Source organism: Gekko japonicus, unplaced genomic scaffold (assembly GCF_001447785.1).
Source record: "Gekko japonicus isolate JY-2015 unplaced genomic scaffold, Gekko_japonicus_V1.1 scaffold143, whole genome shotgun sequence".
NCBI lineage: Eukaryota > Metazoa > Chordata > Lepidosauria > Squamata > Gekkonidae > Gekko > Gekko japonicus.
The window spans coordinates 1,739,113-1,750,039 of NW_015175974.1; the positions used below are offsets into that span (position 1 = coordinate 1,739,113).

The 10,927-nt window shown below is 47.3% G+C and overlaps 1 protein-coding gene across 1 annotated transcript in view; it reads left to right on the plus strand.

The window, feature by feature from the left end:
- The window catches only part of SBF2 (SET binding factor 2), a 339,576-nt gene that overhangs the window by 325,928 nt on the left and 2,721 nt on the right, over positions 1-10,927 (plus strand). Inside the window, exons 38-41 of the mRNA XM_015426108.1 lie at positions 1,866-1,970; positions 4,083-4,276; positions 5,876-5,963; positions 10,010-10,141. Of these exons, the coding sequence (XP_015281594.1) occupies positions 1,866-1,970; positions 4,083-4,276; positions 5,876-5,963; positions 10,010-10,141 (519 nt within the window). The remainder of the gene's footprint in view (positions 1-1,865; positions 1,971-4,082; positions 4,277-5,875; positions 5,964-10,009; positions 10,142-10,927) is intronic.

Genomic DNA, 10,927 nt, shown 5'->3' on the forward strand with positions numbered 1-10,927 from the left:
GCTGCGTCTAGGTCGAACACGGAAGTCATGTTCTCCCCTGTTATCGCTCCTGCTTCGGGGCATAGCCGGTCACCCCCCCGCAATTTGCCAGGTCGCGGGAGGGGCCAGAAAAAGCCCCCTGCTCCTGCAATCTGTCTGAGAGTGCTGGTCGGACTCTCCCCGTTGCTGGGGGGACCGAAAAAAGCAATAACGGGTCGGGTGGCTCGGAGCCCATCGAGCTCCCGCCCGCCCGTCGTCGCGTCGAAACCGGAAGTCAGTTCCCTGGGACACTTAAGGGGGCCATGGTCCTCTTAAAAAAACCATCTTTGGATCCGGCCGAATTGGCTAATTACCGGCCGGTTTCCAACTTGCCCTATTTGCCCTACTGTTGTTGTTGGACCTGTCGGTAGCATTCGGCAAGGTCAACCATCAGCTACTGATCCACCACCTCGCCAACTCTGGAATTGAGGGGCTTGCCTTGCAATGGCTCGCATCCTTTCTTCAGTGCCGGGGACAAAGGGTGGCACTAGGGGAACAGCTGTCCTGAAGGCACCAACTGACCTGTGGTGTGCCTCAAGGGGTGGTACTTTCCCTGATGCTGTTCAACATCTACATGCGCCCCCTTGCCCAGAGGCACGGGCTGGGGTGTCACCAATATGCAGATGATACCCAGCTCTGTTGTTGGGTGGCCAGTCTACACCGGAAGATCTGGACCGGGCGTTACAAGCCGTGGCTGATTGGCTTAGACTGAGTCTACTGAAACTGAATCCGACGGAGGTCCTGTGCTGAGCTGAGGTGGCCCGAGGGTAGGGATCCCACTTCCAACCTTCGATGGGGTTCCATTGGTGCCAGCGACGGAGGTTAGGAGTTTGGGAGTGCTCCTGGGTGCCTCTTTAACAATGGAGGCCCAGGTAGCAGTCACTGCCAGGTCAGCCTTCTATCATCTCCAGCTGGTCAGGCAGTTGTTTCCCTTCCTCAAATGCAGCGACTTGGCAACAGTGATCCATGCAATGGTCACTTCGAGACTAGACTACTGTAATGCTCTGTACATGGGGCTGCCCTTGTCCCAAATCTGGAAGCTGCAGCGGGTGCAAAATGCTGCGGCCAGGCTGTTGATGGGTCTCTCTATATGGGAGCACATCCAGCCTATGCTAAAAGCATTGCACTGGCTGCCAATAGCATACTGGCTTCGCTTCAGGGTGCTGGTTTTGACCTTTAAAGCCCTTTATAGTCCGGCATACCTGAGGGACCACCTTTCCCCATAAGTTCCCCTTGAGAGCACTGCGTCCAGGGGCCCAAAAACGGCTGCCCCCCCCCAGGCCTCAAAGATGTTAGGTTGGCGGCAGCCAGGGCCTTCTCGGTGGCGGCTTCATACTGGTGGAACGAGCTCCCAGAGGAGATCAGGGTCCTGCGGGACCTACTACAGTTCCACAGGGCCTGTAAAATGGAGCTCTTCCACCAGGCTTTTGACTAGGAGCTGCCTAAATACCGAGGAGTGACCCTGTGCCCTGACTTTACTATCTTCAGCCACCTCGCCACAGAAATTAGTTGATCAATTTGAGATGATCTGAGAATACTATCTGGACCATCACTTCCTCTTGCACTTTACTTGAGTATTGCTCCGGCACTTTACGAAATGTTTATGACCGTTTTACATAGGATTTATGCTTGTTTTAGGTATAATTTTAACTGTATTTATATATGCGCTTTATGTAAGCTCCCCTGAGCCTACTTTGCGGGGAGGTTGGGGTATAAATTGAACTAATAAATAAATAAAAATCATCATCCTTTTTTCCCACCATGACAAGTGGTTATAGCATTTGAATTATACAGACATAAACCATCAGAAGCGTTTAACCTCAGGAAAACTCCTTTGCGTTTTTCAGGAAATTGAAAGATTGGAGACCAAGTTAAACCAAAGCCCAGAAAGGTGGCAGCCATTGTGGGAAAAAGTCAAAGTGAATGTTAAAGAAGATACCAGACACGACAATGTAAGTGTTAGAAGGTGCTCTTCAACAAATAATACCAGGGGATACTAGGGAAAGGGAGGTTTTCCCCACCAGTCCTTGCAGGTTCTCCACGATGCAACACTGGGCCCAGCTTAGCGACTAGCAGTATCCAACTTGCCCAGAGTTTTCCCAGGAACAGGCTGCCAGGGAGGGAAGGAGGGAAAGCTGAAAACAGGAGGCAGATAAAGGTAGATTTCTTGGGGGCGGGCGGGGGGGAGCAGGAAAAGACAAAAGACTATGGGGGCTTTCAGAAAAGGGAAGCAGGAAATAGTGGGGCATGGGAAATAAGATGTCCCCCACAAGTCCTTGTGGGCCCTCTGCTTCTTCTACCTAAAACCCTGTACATGTGTAAAAACCCTGTCAGTTAGTAACAGTGGCCTTTCTCCTGGTCCTGTAGATAGGCAACATTTGAGTCATCTTTTTTTTCTCATCTATCTACCCTCTTACTGACTTTTTAAGCATCTTCAGTGTCTCGCCTTCCTTTTCCTCAAGGTACAGAAGAACCTATTTGTGCAGCTGTCATCTTTACCTCTCCTCCTGAACCAGCTTTTCTAGTTATTATCACTCTCCTTTCAATCACTTGCGATGCCTTTTGATAGCGGCAGGGAACACTGTGCCGTCTCCCTCACACTCCCGTTCTTAAGATTTAAAAGCTGTCCCTCTCCACTGTTCCCTCTAAGCTGAGTTAGTGTGAGCTAGTTCAAAAAAATTTTAGCCTCCAGCTCACACGTTATTGTCGTAGCTCAGGAAGGACGGGCTCCAGAGCAAGCTAATTGATGCAGTAGCCAAATCTCTCGCTCACCAATTTGATGACAGTGGCTCACAAAGTAGAATTTTTGCTCACGACTCCACAGCTCAGAGGGAACATTGGCCCTCTCCCTCTGCCCTTGCTGTTACATACACTTGGCATGTGTTCGATCCTCTCATCTTTCATGTCACAACAGTCCCTTTCTCCCCATCCTCTGAAATTTAATTTCAAACTCGTTTCTTCCACAAAACTTTCCCGATCTACCAGAGGCTCGCAGGCGTTTTCTGTATGCAACCACCTCATCCTCTTCCTCAGGGCTTTTTTGGTAGAAAAAGCCCAGCAGCAACTCATTAGCATAATAGGCCACACCCAACAACAGAAACTCATTAGCATATCCAGCCACACCCATGAGAGCATAGCTCATTAGCATATTAGGCCACCCCCCCATGTTACCAGAAGTGTTGTCATCCAGCCACACCCACCTTTTGCTTCTTATTCTGTTTACCTTGTTTGTTGTCAAAACCTAGGGCTTTTTTTGTAGCAGGAACTCCTTTGCATGTTAGGCCACACCCCTAATGTAGCCAATCCTAATGAGTAATCCTAATGAGTTTCTGCTGTTGGGTGTGGCCCATTATGCTAATGATTTCCTGCTGGGCGTGGTCAACTTGGGAGCCAGCCGGAACTCCGTTCCTGTGCGTTCCTGCCCAAAAATAGCCCTGCTCTTCCTCATTCCTACTTCCTGTCTTCAACTTTTGTCCTATCCACGTGTATCACTCGGAGATCAGCATCTTTTTTTCACCTCTGTGTAGGGCTCATTCGTACACTAAAATAGTAACATAGGAAGATGGTTTAACATGGCAACATCCTGCAAAAGTATACTTAATTTAATCAGAGTCTTAAAAACAATAACTACCGTTTGTTACATGCCATTATAGTTGATGCATCTAATGTGTTTCTCAGACTGCATTTGATGTATCATTGTGCTTACTGCTAGGAACAAATTACTTAATTACGTTCATTAGCCACTGAATTAGAAAAATGAAATTCAGAATTATCTCATGAGTACGCTTCTAAAGAGAGTAAAATATGTATCCACAGTAGCATGACGTATGAAATATCTTTTTACATCTTATCTAATGGGACCAACTACAGCGTTCTGCATCCTCAGCTATGAATTCAGTCTATGGAGTTTGTGTATCTGTTCATGTTTTTGCCAAAAGCAGTTTTTAATGGTCATCGCTGTTCTAATTTTAAAAGCAAGTCATCCTACTTTTGGAAGTGGCTGTTCAGAACGTTTGCTAATCCTCCTAGCTAAACTTCTTGAAATTTTATCTTACCTTTTAAAGCATCGGAGACATCCTTCTGGATCCTCATCAATAATGTCTGCCAATCTGCATTCCTATCAGAAGAGGTCTTTGCTGCATCTGCCCGACAGCGGACTGGGTGATGAGCAAAGCACCAACGCTTCACCCTCCAATGGTGTAGAAAGAAGAGTAACTACGCTGTACAATCAATTCACATCAAAAAATTATGAAAATAGGTAATTTGAGTGTAAACAGATGTCTTGTTTTCACTTTTGTAATCTAATATTTCAAAATGCAGTTTCATCAGATATCAGAAAAGCGATGAGGCTAGTAAAACAATGTAGCTAGTAAAACAGGTGCATGGTTGGAGTGTTTTCTTTATCCTCTTTTCAATGTATTTGGGGGAAATGCTAGACTCGAGGAGCCCTTCCCCGTGGATGTCTTCTGGCTTCTTATCCTTTTGAATTAAAAGATACCTTTAAACCAGGTTTTCGTTTTCATTTCCATCTTATCTATAATCCCGTACATTGGTGTGAGATGCTAGTGCATGAAATAACTTGCTTCAGCAAAATTAAGAATAAAGAAATAGATACACATTCAGACGCGCACACAGTGGGCTTTATCTAGTAGTATATTTTCATGGATTCTCCCTCCCACTGCAGACCTCCAGCTTGCCCCTTATGCTGCTCCTGGGGGCCCCTTGTCTCCTGGGAGCAGCATTTCCAGAGAGCATTTTGGGCTGCAGCAGAATGGGGGAGGTAAGCAAGCCCCAGTCCGCTAACAGAAATTATTGTTTGTCACTGAAAATGACTGCTGGATGTAACCTAATCCAAAACAGCTCTCTTTGTAATAAATAAAATACTTTAAATAAGGCATTTTGTATCCATGAATCACATTACCTCTAACGTATTGACTGGTCACTAAGGAAACTGCTACTGTGCCATATAGAAGAAATGGCGATGAGCCAAAAAGTGACTGTTCTAAAGCAAATCAAATCAAATGTATTGTTACGGCCAATTGACCAGCAGTGGAATTGACTATTTCATTCTTAATGAAATAATAGGGAAAGGTGGCTCAAGTGGTTAAGACGCTGAACTGCAGGCTGTGGAAGGTCGGTAGTTCAGCAGTTCGAGACCCGGGTGCTGCATGATGGAATGAGCTCCCATCTCTAGTTCCAGCTCCTGCCAACCTAGCAGTTCGAAAGCAAGAAATTGCAAGTAGATAAATAGGTACCACTTCAGTGGGAAGGTAACAGCGTTCCGTGCGCCTTGGGGTTTAGTCATGCCGGCCACATGACCACGGAAATGTCTTCGGACAGGGCTGGCTCTTCGGCTTTGAAACGGAGATGAGCACCGCAACCCTAGAGTTGGACTCGACTGGCTTTCGAGCAAGGGAACCTTTACCTATAATGCTAATAATTTATGGTTATTTATTTATTGATTTATTGATTTATATCCCGCCCTCCCCTCAGGCTCAGGGTGGCTAACAATTAGGGCTCGAGGCCATGCTTAAAACAGTTAAAAACAAGATAAAACAATACAATAATACGGTAAAGTGCTGGTGCTCCAAATGTCCATGATTCCAAGATGGGTTCTGGCAAGATAGACCCAGAACAATGATGTAAGTTCCAAAGCGACGCTGCCATCCAGTCTTCGTCCCAGGGCCGTCTAGCACCCTGATGGTATCCATACCTTTGTGATGGCGGTGCGCTGGTGGTATAGTGGCGGTGGCGGCTCCTTCTCAAAGGCCTAAAGATATGAATTAGTCACCTATATAAGTATGCCTTTTTTGTTGCTTGGCACTAAATGCATATTATGTATTTCTCTTTCTTCTAGGTCATTTGAAGGTACACTTTACAAAAGAGGAGCTTTGTTAAAAGGCTGGAAACCTCGCTGGTTCGTCCTAGACGTTACCAAACATCAGGTAAAAATATGTATTGTAAATACTTTTATGTTACATAAATAACTGTGTTATTAATAAAGAACTGGTTCAACAGAAAGGATGAGTAGTAATTATGAGAAGATGCGCATTGCAAAAATATATATTTTTTAAAAAAATAGGATTTGTAACATCCTTAAGGGAAAAAGCTTGAAATCAGCTGGATGAAAATGTAAGAAAGACAGGAGGATGAGGAACCACAGTGCATTATGATTCCATGGGTACACTGAATACAATGTACACACTTTAGCTGTGTGTTTATTTTGTATGCATAATTTTAAAGGTGCATTTTAATGACTAAAGCAGTATTTTAATGATGTTCAGTCCATGAAACAATAGCAGACCAACTTCAAAATTCTTCTATTGCAATGAAAAATTACTAGGGTTGCCAAATTGACTCACCCCTGGGAGCGGGGGAGCCTTGCCGGTGTCCGGGAGTTTGGGACGACGCGCACATTACCAGAAGTGACGTGCAACGTTGCTGACGTTGGGGACGTGGCCGGGCTCGTCGGGGGGAAACCCATATGGTTTTCCCCCCGATGAGCTCGGCCACACCCCAACGTCAGCAACGTTGGCCCATTTGGCAACCCTAAGAATTACAAACATATGGGAACATTAGAATCATAGAGTTGGAAGGGGTCATACAGGCCATCTAGTCCAACCACCTGTTTAGTACAAGATCAGCCTAAAGCATCCCTGACAAGTGTTTGTCCAGCTGCTGCTTAAAGATTGCCAGTGAGGGGGAGCTCACCACCTCCATAGGCAGCCAAATCCACTGCTGAACAATTCTTACTGTAAAAATGTTTCCTAATATTCAGCCGGTACCTTTCTGCTCATCTTTTAAACCCATAATGCACCTGTATAAATTATAAACCTGGCTATAAGGGACATGACTGTGGAAGCTTTAATTGCCAAAGCCCATGTCTTCACGGGATAAGTGCAGCACTGCATTGCTCTTCCAGCTGGAAGTGTCTCTAAAGTATCTGTCTCCCGCCTTTGCGAGGGGTACTCTTGAGGCCAGATTAGCTACAGAGGTGTTCACCACTAGAAGTTTTAATAGCCTAGTGACCTTTGGAGGAAAATAATGAAGGCTCCCAGCATGAAATCTGTGAGGGAATGGGTGGCCTGCTCTTCTTTGATCTCTGTAGTAAAGAACCTGGGAAATGGGGAAATGAAGCTTAGCTCCCTGCAGTCTGACAGAATTTCCGTTTCCCCTTAATCTAATTTTTTATCTTTTGCATCCTGTGGCTGGTCTCCTTTGGGAGCTGAGAGCTATAGGATCTTTAGAGCTCTCTAGAGGAGCAAGAGGAGTTCCTCTGGGGAAAACAGCCATTGATGCTCTGGGCTTGAGGGACTCTTTGTCCTCAGACAATTTTCCTTCCTCCTGGCTGAGTGATGGTCAGAGTGCGCCAAGTCAATTACAGAATACTCCTCATCTGAACTGAAAGATGAGGAGGATGAGCAGAGGTCATTTCAGGGGGGATCGCGGGGGATCAGAGTTCCCCCGGGTGAGGTACGGGGGGCGGGGCACATGACGAAGCCCCGCCCCCTGCTTCCGGCCGCCCCACTTCCGGCCCTCATTCAGCCAGGAGGAGGCAGGAGAAGAGGGAGGGTAAGTTGCTTCCTCCCTGCCTCTCCCCACCCCTGCCTGCCTGGGGCCAGGCTTCCATGCACTCCCGCCAGCCTTGCAGGTCCACCGCCGGGCCCCTCATGGGGCTCGGCAGTGGAGCTGCAAGGCTGGTGGCGGCGGCCGGGACCATTGGGGGCGGGGGGTGTGACCTTATGGCACACTTCCGGTGATGTCAGGGGGTGTGGCATATGCTAATGAGTTATGCTAATGAGTTCCCCTAGCTCTTTTTCTATGAAACGACCCCTGAGGATGAGGCTGTTCGTGGTGAGGCTGCTGGGCCTTTCATGGCTGCCTTAGCAGGCCAGGGTGGTTGGCTCTTTGTTGCTGGGGTCCCACTGGAAAGAATATTGCTTCTGGGGAACATGGGAAGGGGGGGAGTATGTCTGGATCTCTTCAAGGGTACCTCCCTCTGTGATTCCACTGGGCAATGACAAAGTGTTCCATCCATGCCTAGAGTTCTGTAGGGACTAACATGCCTCCCTCCCAATTCAGAAACATTGCAGGGAGACCCCACCTTAGAGCACGCCCCTTTCCCAGTGATACTAGCCACTGCAGAGTCTCCATGATATTTGCAGACCTCCCTGGTGTGCATTTGATTTTTTTTCTGCCAAAATGCAACTGGATTGGAGCCTGAGGGGCTTGTTCGTGACTCTTCCGTAGCTGGTGCGGAAGGGCAGGAAGAGGCACAGGCTTGTGTGGCCCTCTTGCCTTGCAGTCAGGGAATAAGTGTCTCCATTTCTTCTGCTCAGGACGCTGCAGCATTTGACGCAGCAGGTGAGGAAGCTGCTGGGGCGATCACTGTGGCTGAGTCAGAGAGTGCAAAGAAACAGAAAGTGAAAGTAGTAGAAAAGAAGCTGGGGGGGGTTGTTTCGTAGAGCAGAGGAGTAGACAGATCTAGAAGTAAAGGCACTAGGGTTGCCAAGTCTATCTTCGCCAGGAGCGGGGGGCTCCCGGCTGGCGTCTTGTGCACGTGCGCAAAGCGCGCGCCGCACGCACGTCACCCAGAAGTGACGGGAGGACGCCAGACACACTGGGGGCGGGGCCATGACCATACAAGGGAAAACCATAGAGTTTTCCCTTGTATGGCCATGGTTCCACCCCCAGCGTGCCCACGTCACTTCCGGGTGACGCGCATGTTGGGGTGGAGTTCCCCCCGGGGCCCAATCCGGCGGCGCCGGGGAACGGACCTCTGGGGTGGGGGTTTCCCTGCCCCCCAGGGGGACTTGGGATCCCTAAAAGGCACAGTAATGAAAGAGCAACCTAAGAGCTCAACAAGGAAACATGTGTGGTTTAGTGGTTCAAGTGCTTGACTAGGAACCAGGTTCGAATCCCCACTCTGCCATGGAAGCTTGCTAGGTGACCTTGTTGCTGTGAGGATAAAATGGAGAGGAGAATGATGTAAACCACCTTGAGTCCCCACTGGGAAGAAAGGTGGAGTATGGATGAAGTAAGCAAATACATTTTCTTGCCCCACTCTCTCAGGAGTAGGGAAGAAACAGAACTGAAGAACTTCCTTCCCACTGGAAACCGAAGGAACAACCTATTTCTTGCCTCCAGTGGCTGTGGGTAGGAGAGTACCCAGTCATCAGAGCACCATCCTCTCTCCAAGTGGAAACAGGAAAATAGCAATTGTACTTCCTATGTCTGTAAAGGGTAGGGTTGCCGACAAAGCTGTGGAGTCTTGTGAGCAAAAACTCTACTTTGTGAGCTACTGGCATTAAAGTTGTGAGCAGTGTTCCCTCTAAGCTGAGTCAGTGTGAGCTAGCTCACAGTTTTTTAGCCTCCAGCTCACACATTTTTGTCTTGGCTCAGAAAGGATGGCTCCAAAGCAAACTGATTTATGCAGTAGCCAAATTGCTTGCTCACAACTTTAAAGCCAGTAGCTCATAAGGTTGAATTTTTGCTCACAAGACTCCACAGCTTAGAGGGAACATTGGTTGTGAGTGAGCGAGTTGGCTACCGCATAAATTAGTTTGCTCTGGAGCCCTCCTTCCTGAGCTGAGTCAAGAATGTGTGAGCTGGAGCCTAAAAAAACTGTGAGCTAGCTCACACTAACTCAGCTTAGATGGAACACTGGTGGCCAACCTCCAAGTGAGGCCCTGAGGTCTCCTGGAATGACAGCTGATCTCCAGATGACAGAGATAGGTTCCATGGAGAAAATGGCTTTTTTGGAAGATGGACTCTGTGGCATTACCACCATTGGAAATCCTTCCCCAAACCGTACCCTTCACTGGCTTCATCCCCAAATATCCAGGAATTCCCCAACCTGAACTTGGCAGCCTTAGTACAAGGGTATGTTCCAGTGGTGTGAAGTCTGTGAAAGATATGATAATTAAGTAGCAGATTCTAAAACTTTGTGTTTGTTATTGATAACAGATTAATTATTTTCTTTTTTTTATAGCTAAGGTATTATGACTCTGTGGAAGATGCATGCTGTAAGGGGCATATCGACCTTGCAGAAGTAGAAACTGTAATTCCAGCTTCACCAACAATTGGCGCTCCAAAGCATGCCAGTGACAAAGCATTCTTCGATGTAAATATATTTGCCTATTTTCTTCAATACAAACTTTATATTGCATCATACTAGCACTAAAGAATCTCCCCACCCACCCACCCACCCACCCCACACACACATTCTGACAGTTTTTTCTGGCAATCCTAACTACATCAGTTTTCTGACCTTCATCTTCAACATAACAAGCATACATTTTTTAAAAAACTGATACACTGCTGATGAGATAGGAAGCTGATATACTTAAAGCATATTAATTTTATCCTTCAATGCCAGTAAAAGAATATGCTGCTATCAGATTTATGCAGGTCTTTTAGTATATCTCTCTGTATAATAATTCTGTTTTGGTCATGGACTCTCCTGAGCATTCCACACGCTCCCAAATCAGTTCGCTCCCTAATCTGTCACTCAGAAGCTGTCCCTATCCACTGGCTGCGTTGCCTGAGTCTCGCCTCCAGTATTCTAAACAGTTTGCTGTTCCTCTCCCCCCAATAGCCAGTTGGAACACATATGCAGGCTGATTGGCCTTTGCCTCTAGCATTCTAAACAGTTTGTTGTTGCAAGTCATTGAATGTGTCCTGAGGTAAAATACATATCCCAATTTTCCATTAAACGGTCACTGGAGTTGCCAGTCTCCCTGTGTGGCCTGGAGATCTCCCAGAAATCACCGTGTTCCCCAGCCACAGCACATCATTTCCCCTACAGAAAATTTCCCAGCTATTACAATGGCTGCTTTGGGCAGTGGACTCTGGCATTATACCCTGCTGAAGTCCCTCTGCACCCCAAACCCTGCCCTCCCCAGGCTCT